This window comes from Balaenoptera borealis, assembly GCF_965194805.1.
Source record: "Balaenoptera borealis genome assembly, chromosome: 20".
NCBI classification, from domain to species: domain Eukaryota; kingdom Metazoa; phylum Chordata; class Mammalia; order Artiodactyla; family Balaenopteridae; genus Balaenoptera; species Balaenoptera borealis.
Genome location: NC_138879.1, coordinates 5,681,723 through 5,697,684, shown reverse-complemented (window position 1 = coordinate 5,697,684; position 15,962 = coordinate 5,681,723). Strand labels below are relative to the sequence as shown.

The 15,962-nt window shown below is 41.7% G+C and overlaps 1 protein-coding gene and 1 long non-coding RNA gene across 4 annotated transcripts; one reads left to right on the top strand and one right to left on the bottom strand.

The window, feature by feature from the left end:
• Window positions 1-100: 100 nt before the first annotated feature.
• On the top strand, window positions 101-15,522 carry VCF1 (VCP nuclear cofactor family member 1). Of its 3 annotated transcripts, XM_082372235.1 has the most exons (4): window positions 101-446; window positions 4,705-4,804; window positions 7,677-7,766; window positions 14,879-15,522. In XM_082372235.1, the coding sequence occupies exons 1-4, from the start codon at window positions 226-228 to the stop codon at window positions 15,113-15,115; spliced, it is 648 nt and encodes a 215-aa protein (XP_082228361.1). In that variant the 5' UTR covers window positions 101-225; the 3' UTR covers window positions 15,116-15,522. The 3 variants fall into 3 exon arrangements, with proteins under 3 accessions (XP_082228361.1, XP_082228363.1, XP_082228362.1); XM_082372236.1 differs by lacking the exon at window positions 7,677-7,766 and having other exon boundaries at window positions 148-446; XM_082372237.1 differs by lacking the exons at window positions 4,705-4,804; window positions 7,677-7,766.
• LOC309619194 lies at window positions 8,423-14,872 on the bottom strand. Its single transcript, XR_014238816.1, has 3 exons — window positions 13,603-14,872; window positions 12,587-12,628; window positions 8,423-11,242 (listed from the first exon to the last, which is right to left on the bottom strand). It is a non-coding gene; the product is annotated as an uncharacterized lncRNA (long non-coding RNA).
• Window positions 15,523-15,962: the final 440 nt, after the last annotated feature.

The window sequence follows — 15,962 nt, the reverse complement described above, 5'->3', positions numbered from 1 at the left end:
TATTCTGATATAGTTTAATTTAATTTAAACCTGGCTTGACTCTTAACCTATCCCCTCTCGGCTGCGAACAGGCGAAAGCTCGGGCGACCTCGAACGAGGTCCTCTCTCCCAGAAGCTCCTGGTCGCTCCGAGCCCGCCTCTTCCTGTGGGCGGGGTTACCGGTCGGCGCGGCCGGGGTCACGCCACTGCGCAGCCGCGGGTGGGCGGTACCACGGCGGCTGCGACATGGGGGGGCGCGGAGCAGACGCCGGAAGTAGAGGTGGTACGGGTCCCACAGAGGGGTACTCACCGCCGGCCGCTTCCACCGGAGCCGCGGTGAGACCCAAGGCCCGAGGGTGTGGGCGTGGCGGCCGCCGGAACACAACACCCTCTGTTCTCTCTCTTCGTGGAGCGGCGCCGCGTCGCTCGCCTCCATCAGTTAACATGAGCGAGCGCCTCCGCCCCAGGTGAGACCGCAGGGGACCCTCCACCTTTCCAGCCCCTCGCCGGTTGCTGTGTCTTGGGGGTTGGAGCCGAGGGGGCGCGTGACGCGGGGTCCGAGCAAGCGTGGGCCCGGCAGGTCTCCATCTGGGTGCTTTGCAGTCCGGGGGGAGGAGGGGAGAGGGATGCGCGGGTGATCGGGTACCTGGTCCCTGGGGGCGCTGAAGGAGTGACTCCCCAGGGCCCAGGTTTCTCTCGGCCCCATCTTTTCCCCCCTATCTTTCCCTATTTGGAATGAAGTCTGATCGGTCCCGGAAGAGAGACGATGGCCCTAAAGCTTCCCCGTCCTAAATTTAGGAGGGTAGGGGGATGGGAGGAATGTCTGATCTTCGAGAGGAGCCCCTAGGGCGTCTGTGAGAGGACGGGGCGGGGAGCTGGTCTCCCCAAGGTCAGAAAGAAGGCTTGGGCTTAACCCCGCAGCAGGAAAGGGTTAGGTTAGACCGAAGAACTTGTGTCCTGGGCCATTGTGAACACAGAAGGGCCGAGGACCAAAGTGGCTTGTGGATTCTCTCTCGGCTGTAGCATTAAGAACAGGCAGGATTCTAAACTGTTTGGATGCGGAGCCGTTTGACTCGGAAGGCGGGAGGTAGGATTATATCGTGATGCACTACTTTTTCTCCGAGCCTAGGCCCGGGTCTTAATTTAGGCGATGTTATGATTCGTTGACACGGACTTAGGACAGTCCGGACCGAGCTGCGATTTTTCTTTTTCTTTTTTTCCCCTTATTTCCCCCTGTAAACAGGTGGGGAGGAGAAAGTTGGGATTGTAACCCAGAATGAAGAGGATCGGCTTTATTCGAAATTAGAAAAATCCCTCATCGTGGAGTTTGAACTGAAAACTGTAGATCAGCAAGTTCAATCTTTCATATTTGTGATGAGGAAAGAGATTTAGAGAGCTCAGTGGGTCTTTCTAGGTTCACTGCTCTTTTCCTTTATTCTGTAAAATCTCAGTGAGGCTTAAGTGAATAAGATAGGACTGCCTTGGTAGATTATGCTGGATCTTTTCTTGTCTTTCTGTGTTTCCATTGGCTTTGAATGTAATTGACAGTCTTTCCACAAGGACCCTACTCTGGAGCATGGTAAATTCATGGCACTGAGATTCTCGTAAGCACCCTGAAGTTATTTGGGCCAATAGCGAGAATCTAGGGTTCTCCAAACTTCTGCATATTGACTTGGGTCATGCAGTGAGTGGGGCATAAAGCCTCTACTTGTATATTAAAGAAGAGTGGACTAAATTTGAAATTAGGGGCCAGGTGTACCAACTTGCTACTGGAGTTAGTCACAGGATCCTTAGGTACAGTAAGCCTGATCTAACTGCCATTTTTTTCCTTCCCAAACCCAGTTTGTACTTCCAGTAGTTCCTTGGGATGTCTCACATATCTGAAAAAGTCGAAATATTTCTTAGCAAAATATTTCTTTTATTCTGTGCTGTACACGGGTAATCTGAATGTGTTTATACTAGTAACAGATTCCTTTTATCTAGTTCACACAATCTCAACATGGTAACTTCTTTACTATAAAAGAAGGCATTTGATTTGGCAGGCGTTTCTCTGCACCCGTGTGTCGTGGAGTATGATGGAGCAGCTCCAGCTGTCTTAGCATCTCCAAGTCAGTTCTGGTCTCTGGATCTGTTTCCTCAATTTTAAGATGAAGGGTTGGTCTAAGACGGTGGTTTTTCAAACTGCAAGAGGGGTGGGTTTGTGGGAGGGAGGCTTCTACTTTAAAACAGATCCTTTATCTCTTATGGAAATAGAGGGATTTTTTTTTTTTTTTTTTTTTTTTGGTAGGACGAAAGAGTTCTGTTACTTTTTTTAAAAAAAATTGAAAACCACTAGTCTCTGTACTCTAGGATTTCTTCTATGCTTGGTCTCTAGGAGATGACAGGAATATTGGAGAGAAGTGAAATGAGGAAAAGTGATGTATTTCGGCCATCCTTAGAAGTAACAGATGCTAAACAATAATCTGTAACTAGATGGCTAGGGAGAATGTAATCAGTTTTAGGGTAGCTGCTCAAATTGTAACCTGGTCTATGGCATTAATGTGAAAAGTTACAATCTGACTGATTGTGTGGATAGGGTTAAGCATGAAGCTGTAGTTTTGACAATTATGAATGATGTTGTTAAAAGAGAAATGTTTCAAGGATGAAATCTGCAAAGAGCTTAGAAAAAGGAGAATGAAGAACAGGTAGGGCTCATCCTTAATCTAGTGCCCTGCAAAGAAGAGGACTCCCAGGAGGCCAAAGAGATGATTCTGGTACCTGGAGAAATCAACTGATTATGAGGCAGGGATATTTCATGAGACTTTCCCAGAGTTTAATTGAAATCTTCAAAACCAGCCTATCCACTTGACATTCATAGTCTTGTCGCTAGAAAGATGTATCTTATCCCCTATTATAAAAGAGGAAATTGGAAAGTTTTGGTCAGGCTCATGAGTTTGGTTAGAGTGACTCAGCAGCCCAGGCACAATCAGCTGTTGGCATGCTGATAAAGGAGGAGTTTGGGGACCAGCACGCTGTCGTTTGAGGAGTTTCTCTTTGTGCGTCAGCTGGCCTTCCATCAGACAGTGCTCTGGAAGTGGTCATATTAGAACGAACTGAGCAATTTCTTGGTTCAACTAGCACATCCATTTAATGATAATTAAAACCCGATATTTATCTAGTTTTTAGCCTCCAGTACTTCAGGATAAGATCTAATCCCCTGAGAGAAAGATAAGGAGATCTTATTTTATAAACAACTGAGTCTTAGAATGAGGTAAACGGTGTAGCCCTCTGCAGGTTGGTTAATGCTTAATCAGAACCGCACACCCATTATTTATCATTCCAAGCCTAAACTGGATCCATACTCGTTCATTAATAACGTTAGATGTATTCACAAATACAGAGGATTGAGCTCGGGGTGATAACTTAAATTTTCTCCGATGTCCAGACCTCAACTCAGAGCCGTAGGGTTAAGGGCCTACCACAGTAAGCCACCCTACTCACATAGAAAGTATAACTGTATAGAAGATACTATATGTTCAAATTCAGTACTTTCCAAAAAGCTCTTTTACCCTCTAGCTATAGAAACTTGAACCCTGAAGAGTGTTCATTGTAATAGATTGTGCTGCTCTGTATAAAATGGCCTCTAGCCAGCACTGCCCAGTAGAATTTTCTACAGTGGTAGGAACATCCTATATCTGTGTGGTCCCATACAGTCGCCACTAGCTATGGGTGGCCGGCCACTGAGCCCTGAAAGTGTGGCCAGTGTGATCAAGGAACTGGGTTTCCAATTTTATTTAATCTTAATTAATTTAAATTAACAAATATATCTCGTGGCTACTGTATTGGACAGCACAGTTCCATGTAATTTGACTTAAAATTATACCTCCTTTAATTTATTTCTGATTTTTAACTGGGGTTTGGAAGTCCTGATAGCACTTGATTCTTGCATAGAAAACATACAAATTTTGTCTTTCTTGTACATCTCAGAACACTTGACTGAGAAATATGTGTGACTTTTCCTGAAACCTGGACATTTTAAGTGGCTGGTGCTACAATCTCACAGTAACAACCTGGGGAAGTAACTTCTCATAATACCAGGTGGTGTAGCCAGAAGAATCAAGTTAATGTGTCCAAGAGCAGCCTTTCCGGTGATTGTCCAGAAAAGTAATTTAATATGTTAGAGGGCAGAGAGGTTTTGTGTTAATGTGATAATTGGGGAGAAATCAGGGATGAAAGAAAATGAAAGATTAGAGGCTACCAGAACCTCCAGTGCTCTTCCTGTGTAGCACCATTTTTATAAGGATTTTAAGTGTAAATAGGCAAAGGCAGTCACTCCTGTCTTAGATGTTGTCGTACGGACAGGAGTAAAATTAGGTAACTTGGAACTGTAACTTCAGGAAATGTAGGAAAAGATCACATTAATTAGGTAGAGTTTGAGAGCTTAGTCATTAATGTCTTCCTGATCTTATTTGTTCCCAGCAGGCATTTCAAATTGGCAAGCTTTTTTTTTAGAAATGAGTTTTACTAATTTAAGCTCGACCATACTGCTGCTATTTTATATTTTTGTTCTTCGTGCCTGGCGACAGTGTACTTCTAACTTTTTTTACCTATTGGGATATCATATGATGATTTATCTTTTTTCAGGCAAGAGGGCAAATTTATATGTTGTCATGGTTTATAGTTTGAAGTGTCCAGAAGGTCAATTGTTGGATTTTTTTTTTTTTTCTCCTTGTGATTTAATTTCAGGAAAAGGAGAAGGAATGGCAGTGAAGAAGACCACCATCTCCCCCCACAGACCAAAAGGAGTAGTAGAAACCCTGTCTTTCACGATTCCTGGGACACAGAGGTAGGAAGTGTGGTCCAGAATATCTGCTCTTTTCATTGCTTGAGCTAATAACCCAGTTACTTCCGTGTAATTAAAATTTTTTTAAATAAAGAAAAGTGATCTTATTTGATTGCAGTGTTTTTAACCTTTTTTTTTTTTTTTTTTGAGTCATGGCCTTTTTGAGGAAGCTACACATCCTCTCCCCAGCAAAACAGCCTATGTCTGCACGTAGTCATACATACACGCACCCCAGAATTTGTATGTTAGAAGTTTTATGGACCTTTGAAAGCCCATCTTTGAACCCTTGTTTGGTATTTCAGAAGCCAGCTTATTGTCTAATCGTTTCTAAACATTAATTGTCCTTAAGACAAGTATATTTTGCTGCTTCCATGTCTCCTAAAGATAAGCTTTCCATGTTTTTAAGAGAAACCGTACAAGCATTCGGAATATATAATGTATGTGTACGCGAAGTCCTATTTTTAATTGTGTTTATGTTTTCATTATGTTGTTCTGAAAAGAGCACCTGTGGGAAGCAGAGTGGAGTGGGGGGAGAGGGGAAAGGGGAAAGTTCAAACTTTGGTTTCCTGGGTGCTTCACTATGCCTCCTGTGCACTCGAGCACCTGGTCTGCAGCGGGGCAAGGAAGCTGACGCTGAAGGGGTGCTGCTATTAAATTATGCACCTAAAGATTGGACCCTTAACAGCTGTCACCCTAAGAGAGAAACTCCTCGGTGGCAAAGATTCCTAAGCCCTAGCCTCATCATTTAAAGCAGAATTCCATAGATCACAGTTCTTCCACAGCCAAAGTAATTTGTACTTTAATTAGTTCTCAGTAATAGGATTTGACCTATATCCAGTCTTTACCAGAAATCCAAAGTAATTCCCTCAGGGAGAAAAAAATCGGTAACTGTCATGTAGGTAATACTCATTCAGGAGCAGTTGATGCACCAGTGCAGACTAGATCCTTCTACATGGAGACTTAAATTTCTATAGCTTTTATCCCCCCTTTTAAATCTTCCTATCACCTTTTTTTTTTTCCTTTGGGTTTTTTTTTTTTTCTCCTTTAAGATTAACAGAAAAGTAATTGAGCTTTTGGTGAAACTAGGGAATCTCTTTTTTCTTTGGAAGAAAACCAAAGATTAGAGGCTGCCATGAATATCTAATGATAAAACTAACAGAATTGAATCTCCATTATTCTTTTGAGTTATAAGACTATTCATTAAAAAGAGTATGTGGTGATTACTTTCACGGTATCACCCTGAATATTTCAGTACTTGTGTCTGTATGTCAATCCTGCTATATGATGTTTGCATTAGTTCAAAGGTACAGTAGATCTTTTTTGTATTGATCTTTTTTCCCTATATCTACAATTCTGATGTTTGAGAACAGGAGTATAAATTGTCATTTGTTAAAAAATCAAACATTTCTGATCTCTTATTTTGAGTAATACTCCTTAGTATTATAGTTTTGGTTTGTTTTAATTGCTGTTTGTAGAGAATGACCTTCACTCCCTAATACCTTTCTTCTTCTCACAGAAGAAGACAGTGTATTGTTATTCAACCTGTGGGTTCACATGTCTGGTTCTTACTTGTCCAGAGAAATTCAGTGGTTAAACCACTCTGTAATCATTAGTCTGAAGGATGGACTGGATTGCCCTTGTAATAAGTAACAGTCAATACAGGTACTTTTTACCTGTCATGGTAATCTGAACTCACCAGTAGATCCTTCACGGGCGGTCACGACCCTCCGACCCTCCGCACATTTACTGGCGTCTGGTGCTGTCGAGTAATGAGTCTTTTTTTTTTTAATTAATTTTTATTGGAGTATAGTTCATTTACAATGTTGTGTTAGTTTCTGCTATACAGCAAAGTGATTCAGTTGTACATACACATATATCCACTTTTTAAAAATTCTGTTCCCATATAGGTCATTGGAGTATTGAGTAGAGTTCCCTGTGCTATACAGTAGATTCTTATTAGTTATCCCTTTTATATATAGTAGTGTGTTTATGTCAACCCCAGTCTCCCAGTTTATCCCCGCCCCTCCCCTGGAGTAATGAGTCTGAGTGAACCCAGGGAGAACTAGAGCAGTAAAAGGCAGGGGAAAACTTTAAAATGGAAAGTTAAGTACTGAATAATTGAATCGTGACCACTGGAGTAGATCATTATGTTTATAGCATAAAAATATCCAGTTTAGGGACATTTGGCTGCTTGTTGACAATTGTGTGTAAAGGGGGAAATAATAAAACAGGTCATTACTAGTGGATTCTTAATTTTATTAATTTACATGACAAAGTGTATTGTTAATGAAAACGGTATCTTTTAATTCTAAGGGCCAACGGGGTAAGTTTCCTTAAGAGACTAAGTTAAGAGAAGCCATTTCCTGTGTCTTTATCTATTTATTTTATTATTATTTTTTTTAAATTTATTTATTTAATTTATTTATTTTTGGCTGTGTTGGGTCTTCGTTGCTGCGTGTGGGCTTTCTCTAGTTGCAGGAGCGGGGGCCACTCTTCGTTGTGGTGTGCAGGCTTCTCATTGCAGGGGCTTGTCTTGTTGCGGAGCACAGGCTCTAGGCGCACGGGCCTCAGTAGTTGCAGCACGCAGGCTCACTAGTTGTGGCTTGCGGGCTGTAGAGCGCAGGCTCAATAGTTGTGGCGCACGGGCTTAGTTGCTCCACGGCATGTGGGGTCTTCCCAGACCAGGGCTCGAACCCATGTCCCCTGCATTGGCAGGCGGATTCTTAACCACTGCCCCACCAGGGAAGCCCCTCCTGTGTCTTTCTTGAGATACTTAAGTTTAGAATTTTTTTCTTGTAACATAAAGAACTTTCATTTGGAAGTTTGTTTTCGTTGTAAGAGAGATTTAAAACTGTTATTTATAATTAATTTCCAGAACTCATCTTTTTCTCCTAAATGTGATAACATTGGCAAGTACTGGGAAATAAGACACGAGGTGTTTGAATTGTTTCGAACTGTGCCACAAGTAAGTCATGTTTATCTGTAAAATGGAGATAGTATGGGCCTCTTTTTTTTCCTAGATTCTAGGAAGCTGAAGAATGTGAACCGACTTGCCAGATTAGTTATGTAAAGAGAAACTTTGAATCTACTTGTACATTTTCTTCCTGTCAGTTTGGTGGTTATTGTGATCTCTACTTTTCAAATGGAAAAATTGGGGCACAGAACAATAAAGTCTCTTGCCCAAAGATACATAGCTGGTGAGAGGCGGATTGGGGAGCCCCAGAGTCTGAGTGTGAGCGGCTGGCTCCTGCCCACGGCGTGCGCCGCCTCCCAGAAGACAGATCGGAAGTTTGAGGGACTTTGCTAAATACACCCAGGGCCACTAGGTTCTAGACTTCTCTTGAATCATAGGAACAGAGAAGAATAATTTTCCTCCCTCTGTCTTTTAGCTGGAAAATATTTTTCTGAGTAGATGCTATGACATGGTATTAGCTGGACAGCAATTTTAGATTTGTAGCTATAAGAAGTAAGGAAATTGGGGTCTAGTGGTTTTTTTCAAAACTCGAATCTGTGTTTGCATTGAAGATATTGAATTTTAACTCCAGTGACTCAGATTTAATGCCTTGTGAGCCTTAGGATACTGGTTTTTAAATTGAGATATAATATACAGGTATAGGAATGAAAAAGTTTTTATTTATTTATTTATTTATTTAATTTATGGCTGTGTTGGGTCTTCGTTTCTGTGTGAGAGCTTTCTCTAGTTGTGGCAAGTGGGGGCCACTCTTCATCGCGGTGCGCGGGCCTCTCTTGTTGCGGAGCACAGACTCCAGATGCGCAGGCTCAGTAATTGTGGCTCACGGGCCTAGTCGGTCCGTGGCATGTGGGATCCTCCCAGACCAGGGCTCGAACCTGTGTCCCCCTGCATTGGCAGGCAGATTTTCAACCACTGCGCCACCAGGGAAGCCCTAAAAATGTTTTTTGAAAGCCATTCTAGATGATTCCTGGTAGTTAATGTCTAAGGCAGGTTCATTTTTCTCTCTGGTGAGCAAGGAGTGAAGTGATTTGTCACTCTGCATCTTCCTGTTGGGTCCTTTACAAAGGTAGCTCCATTCCCTGACCTCAGACAGGTACTGGATGGGTAAAAACTAGCTAGATTTAACTTATTTAAATCCATTTTCTTAGTCTGGCCATTTTGGTTTGAATTGTAGCTTTACTTGTAGGAATAATGCTCTTTATTTTCAGCTTGAATATCTTTATCTACAAATTACATTAGACACTTCCAGTAAATCTGGCTTCTGGTATGCAGGTATATGCCTTATAAGAAGTACTGCTACCTGAGTGAACAAAAGCAGTACCTTTTTAAAATATGAAGATCCCAACTTTTTAAAAATACCTTTAACTTACCAAGACCGTTTTGATTTTTTAGATCACTATGAAGTAACAGCAAGTAGAGAGCGAGAAGATGTGGAAATAAAACAGAGGTGGCTTAATTGGAACAGCCTCTGTCTTTTTTCTTGTCTCTACTAGAAGGGAAAATCTTTGATGGCATAACCCTAAAATCCCAAGGGTATTCTTAGTTGGGGTGTAGAGGCATGACAGATAAAAACATTACAGAACCAGGGGAATCCATGTATCATTAAAACTAGGATTCTATAAATCCATTTGTTTTAACTGATAAGAATTGGCAGTATATTAGGTGATTTTTTTTTTTTAAAGCACTGAATTTAGATGACCCTGGGAATAGTTAGCATAATTTTTAAAGAAGGTATTTTAACACTCTTTGTTTTTGTTCATTCTCATCATTAATCTGTCCTAGTAGTAGGACCAGCCTAACAGACAAAACTGTTTTGGCAGATTCTGGGGTAAGGTGTTAAGGTTGTGTGTTTAAAACCCGGTAGCAAATTAACTCTGAAATTAACTTCTCAAAAGAGCCATTCAAATGCAGGAACAGTCCTTTCGAAAGTTAACCTGATTTGTAGTGTCCTCTTTAGAAACCTTGCTCACAGTTCAAGTCCTCGAAATATTGGTAATGTGTTGCATCAACTCACAGCAAGGAAAGCTACCCCAGGCAGTTTCATATTGAACCTGAAAGTTATGTTTAGTAATGAGAATACATACATGTTTTTAGGCAGAAACTTCAAACAGATGACGTGGTCCAATTTTATCTTGTAAGGATATGCCATTTACTCACTGACACAGAAAAGTGACCACCTGTATTTTTCTTCCCTCGCATATTTAGAAAGTGGTTTTAATTAGCCCACTGAATGCATTTGGGGTCTTATGGTCTCACTGGTATTAGCAGACCTGGAGCTCTCTTAAATCACTGGGCACTTTGGAAGCACAGAGTTTTACATTAGAAGCTCTGATAGACTTGGCTAGGATCATCCCTTGCACTTAATTCAGATTCTGCAGTGGCCTTAGGATGAACTTCATTCTGACTCCAGGGATGGAGTGTGTAATACAATGAGCAAGATTTCTTTTTTCCTTTGAGGCTCACGTAAATTTAAAAGCACCACTGGATGGGGAGATGGATGTGAGGGGAAGCTGGGGCTTGAAAGAAAATAAAATACGCGGTTGATCTGCTTTTCTAACTAACAGAAAGCATCCAACTCTAGGTAATAAATATACACATATACTCTGGCTCTCTTTTTATGAAGCAGAGACTCAGTAACAATCCCACCTGGGGGACTTTCTAAAGGTTATTAGTAGAAAGTGTCTTTAGAGCTATTTTGTTTCTACCACGGGTATAAATGGGCTCTCTCTTAAACTGACTTCACACCCTGGGAAAATAAAATTCAGGGCAGGCCTAGCTGAGGGGTCAGGAGCTCTTTACCTCTGCTGTATGATTTGAGCCCTTTGGACTAAGAAAATGAACTTCAACTTGTCTGTCCTCTGCTCCATGATTTATATATATTCTTTCTGCTAAAGATGGTGCATGTTCTTCTGCCTTTATCTGCTCTACCTTCTCTCAAGGCTCCTGAAAACTCTTTCTAATACTTCTCCCTTCTCTTCTTCTCTGCCCCCCAAGCAATCTGATACAGAGAAGCTCCACTAAGCAGGGGAAATACAATTTTTTCCCTGTCTCGAGTTTTTTGGTTTTATAAGACAGAACGATTTACTTCTTCATACATCTTAAGGCTCTGATAGAGACTTAAAATTTGGTTTTATGCTTTTAGGGTCAAAAGGAAATAATGGTCTTTCCTTTATCCCACAGAGTTAGACCACTTTGATGGCTGACAGCGTTAAGACCCATTTCAGTAACTTTCAAACTTTTTGATCCGGTCCCACAGAAATGCCATATTTTGTGACCCAGTACATACCAGATATACCTGTGCATCACTGAAGAGAAGTTTCACAGAACAGTCACCCTTAGCAAGCTGCACTGCTTTCTTTTATTCTGCTGCTTGCTGCTTGTCCTTCCGTAGATGGTGAGATATTCCCTAAAGCCGCTCGACAATGCCAAGACCGGTCTGAGTAGGATGAAAATAGGAACCAGTGCACCTTTGAAAGAGATGTATTTTTCTTACCGTTAATGACAGTAGGCTGTAATGTTTTACGTGTATTAAAATAAAGTGTAAAGTGCGTTCACCCAGATTCCCAGGTTCTGTATAGGTTCTCTCTTCTTAGTCTAAAAGCATCGTCGGCTAGAGTCAGCTGAAGCAGTTTAGGGGTTCTTAAGCTGTCACGGGAGGCAAACGGCCTTCCTAAAATCTTACTGACAGTGTCAGTGTTTTCTTTAAGTCTCAGTCTTGAAGCTACGAGTGACTGGAGACCTTACTCTCTTTTGTAGTAGCACTCCTTGGTTCTCTTACTCATGACTGTCTTTTGCCCTCAAAAGAACTATTTTTTGTAGAAGCTATAGAAAATAAAGTTTTTTTAAAAAGGAGGAGGTCCAAATTCTAAATATTTTGGCATGTATATCCTTCCAGAATATTTTGGTGTACATACATGTATACATTAAAGAAAACACTTTAAAAACCAGTGGACGTACTATACGTTGTTTTGTAACCTATAAAAAAGATGTTAAAGATCTCTTTCTACCTTGGTGTATGTACATCTCTTATCCTCACTGTTACCAGCAGAATAGAATTTCATCGTTATGGATTGTAATTCATGTATTACACTTTATATACATATACCATAGTTTAACCAGTTTCCCTATTTTTATTTTATTTTTTAAATTATTTTTAAAAATTTATTTATTTATTTATTTATTTATTTTATTTTACTTTTGGCTGCGTTGGGTCTTTGTTGCTGTGCGCGGGCTTTTACTAGTTGCGGCGAGCGGGGGCTACTCTTCGTTGCGGTGCGCGGGCTTCTCATTGCGGTGGTTTCTCTTGTTGCGGAGCATGTGCTCTAGGCACGCGGGCCTCAGTAGTTGCAGCACGCAGGCTCAGTAGTTGTGGCTCGTGGGCTCTAGAGCACAGGCCTCAGTGGTTGTGGCGCATGGGCTTAGTTGCTCTGTGGCATGTGGGATCTTCCTGGACCAGGGCTCGAACCCCTGTCCCCTGCATTGGCAGGTGGATTTTTAACCACTGCGCCACTAGGGAAGTCCCAGTTTCCCTATTTTTAGACATTTAGGTTGTTTCCCATTTTTAGCTATTATAAACAGGGCCACACTAAACATTGTTATACGTGTCTAAAAATCTGAGTTACAAGATACTTAAAATGGACTAGAAATTGCAGGTGTATTTGTCTCCCTCTCTCTCCTTTTTTTAACAGTTATTGTACAGCAATCTTTTTTAACCTGTTTATGTTAAAGAATTTTTATCTTTTCTCAGAATAGTGTCACCTTTGCTGTTACAGTGTGAAATAAATATAATTTGAGATGGAAACGTGACTTACTAGAAACTGATTCTAGTTCTTGCCTGAATTCTCAGACAGTACCTGTAACGAGAAACAGTAAAGACAACAGACTAAGAGGAGACAGAGAGCTCTGTGCGGTGGGCCTCTTACCCAGTGTAGTGGCTGCTCGTCACCGAGTTACGGCCTCGCCGGCTGTGTCAGCGGCAGTTCTAGCTGATTCTGCGCTAGGCTGGGGGAGACTTTCATGGAACACAATTTTTGTTTTTGAATTGGCTTTGACTTAAGTCTTCAAGTAAATGTAATTGCTGCTGCTGTTAACCCTGCCATCTGACCTTATTCAGCCCATTATAATGCTTTCATGAATTATTTTTTTAAGAAGATAGATAGGTTGTCTCCTACTACCTACAGGCAGTGGGCTAAGTGACCTCTTAAGTGTAAGTGCCTCCAAATGACCTATGGACCATGATAATTCTTGGTTTAAATGTTAAGACTGGATGCCTTTTGTGAACATTGCTTTCTTTGCCATTTTAGATAAGTTTATTTGTGTACATATTGTTAGGTATAACTTTTGATCAAAAAATGGATAGAACTAGTATTTTAAAAATCGCCTTTAAAGTATCCATCTGGAAACAACATTGTATTTATACATTTACTTTTATAATGAAAATAGATAATAACCACATTGCAAAAAGTTGCAGTAAAGGGTAGAAAAAATCACCAACTATAATCCCTCCATTTTAACCTAACTACTATGATCTGTTTCTTGCCAGTCTTTTTCCTTACATGTAGATTTCACACGGTCGTAAGCAGGCATTTCAAAACTAGTGTTTTTGTATAAGGGAATATAAATGGAGAAGTATCAAAGGGTAAGATTTTAAAAAGTTATACACCAGATCATTAGCCTCTAGAATTCTAAGTGTCTCATGCATTGATTCCTTCCAGCACAATATTGTGTTGAGTTGTAAATAGAGAAGGGTGCTGTTAATCAAGTTATTGGGGTTACCATTCATTAGAAATAGTCAAATACTGTAATTCGGAAAAGGATCCATCCTTACCATTGCCTTCCCTTTGAAGATCCTAGCATCGGAAGGAAGGCGATTTCTGAGAGTGACTCTTACCAGGGAACTCTGAGTAGCTTCTTCAAGATGACTAAGACACCAAGTAACATTAGGGATATTAAACAGAAAATTAGGCACATGTGTGCACATATGCACATGCATACACATACCGAACTGCAAAAATGCTAATGTAACTCTACAAGAAGTATATTCAAGTCTTTCAGGACAGTACAAACTACTAGGTATAAAATAAGCTACAAGGATATACTGTTCAACACAGGGAGTATAGCCAATATTTTATAATAACTATAAATGAGATATAACCTTTAGAAATTGTGAATCAGTATATCGCACACCTGTAACTTATATGGTACGGCAACTATACTTCAATTAAAAAGTCTTTCAGGATATGTGTTCTGCCTTCAGAGAATACAGTTTTGTGCCCATCAGGTGATAACCACAAAGTTGTCAAAATTTTCACTTGTGCCCAGAAGCCACCTTACTTCTTATGAGGACACCTGTTTCATACCCTGTACCAATGACTGATGCTTCCCTTTGGAGGCTGAGAACTCCCTTCTGTGATTATTGGAAATGATTGGAATGCGTGGTAAAAGCAAGCAGGGAAGATGCGTAAAGGAATTAAGATGTAGTGGGGGCTTCCCTGGTGGCGCAGTGGTTGAGAATCTGCCTGCCAATGCAGGGGACACGGGTTCGAGTCCTGGTCTGGGAAGATCCCACATGCCACGGAGCAACTAGGCCCGTGAGCCACAGCTACTGAGCCTGCGCGTCTGGAGCCTGTGCTCCGCAATGGGAGAGGCCGCGATAGTGAGAGGCCCGCGCACCGCGATGAAGAGTGGCCCCCGCTCGCCGCAACTAGAGAAAGCCCTTGCGCAGAAACGAAGACCCAACACAGCCAAAAATAAATAAATAAATAAATAAATAATAAAAATAAAGGAATTCCAAAAAAAAAATGTAGTGGAAGGGATTTGCGGTCGGAGGGCCCATGCTGGAGTCCGGACCCTGCCTCTTCCTGGGGGTGTGTGTTGGGTCATCACCCCACTGGACTTCACAGGGTAGGTGTGAGGACGGAACGAAATATCTTAGTGAATATGCTTTGTAAACTCTAAAACCCAGCGTATGTTTTCATGCTGATCCTCCTCAAACTGAATAGGAAAAACAGTCCTAAAGAGGGTATTTGAAGTTAAACCCCCGTTAAGCTCCTAAGACCCCGAACAGCCTAACTGTGACGCCGTGTCTTTTCCCCCCTTTCCAGTCTTCAAGCAGTGACAGTGGCGGTAGCAGCGGCAGCGGCAGCAGCATCAACAGCCCGGACCGGGCCAGCGGGCCGGAGAGCAGCTCAAGCCACCCCGCCGCCCGGTCCAGCCCCCACGGCCCGCAGCCCGCGCCCGCGCCGTCCGCGCTGTGCCAAAGCCCGTACCTCCACATCAACCAGACCCTGAAGGAGGCCCACTTTCACAGCCTGCAGCACCGAGGACGGCCTCCCACATGATGTGCCGGCACTTTCTTGCCTTCTGTGAAGGGACCGCGCTGCGCAGATTTGATATTTCAACTTAACGATGTTTTAAAAAATAATTGCACAAAAAGATGCCTGTTGGCTTTTCAGTCTATATTTGAAATAACAGGTTAACAGGCCGTTGTTTACTTGTGGTTTTGCTGCACTATTGCGATTTCAAAGGGGCTTTGAAGCAGTTTTTTATAGGATTCTTTTGAGGGTGGGTTATCAAATCCAGGGCAAGTCAACAGTAGGAGGAAATCTCATCTGCGTGTTGAATCCATAGTTTGTCCAAGTCAGACTGATTTCCAGATCTGTCACTTAGAAATTCTACTTTCTGTAAAAAGGCCTTTTCATTTTGCGGGATCTTCAATTTTTTAAATTCAATAAACTAGTAAAGAGTATCTACTTTCCATGAAAAAACCTAAGTTTTTTTCCAAAACATAGAAAGCTTGATTCAGTCTTGCACTGAAATTAATTGCCATACTACCTCTTAGTATGTAGATGTCCTGTTCAAAGTACTCTGTCCTCTGTGACAGGAGAACCACCAGATTGCAGTCAGACTGTATGAAGTCAGCACCCGCCCTGATAACCGTCCTCTCTCTTTGTTATATATTTGTATTTCCAGAGAGAAGGTCTCTCAGACCCTTGGATCCCCAGATAAACTTGTTACCGTTATTCCTCCAGAGCCTACATCTCAGACTTAGAAAACATTGCTCAGTTCGGACAGTCAAGGAATACGTAAATGACTTTGTCTTATTCACAGACTTGTCCAGCAGCAGCTTGTGTGTGCTCTCTGATAATTCCGCCTTGTAGTGTCGAGAATTAAGGCGCTGGTGAAGGC

Coding starts and splice junctions, on each gene's coding strand:
- VCF1 (XM_082372235.1), top strand. CDS start 226: ATGGGGGGGCGCGGAGCAGACGCCGGAAGTAGAGGTGGTACGGGTCCC. Junction 4,805..7,676: donor ACGATTCCTGGGACACAGAG/GTAGGAAGTGTG, acceptor ATTAATTTCCAG/AACTCATCTTTTTCTCCTAA. Junction 7,767..14,878: donor TGTTTCGAACTGTGCCACAA/GTAAGTCATGTT, acceptor CCCCCTTTCCAG/TCTTCAAGCAGTGACAGTGG.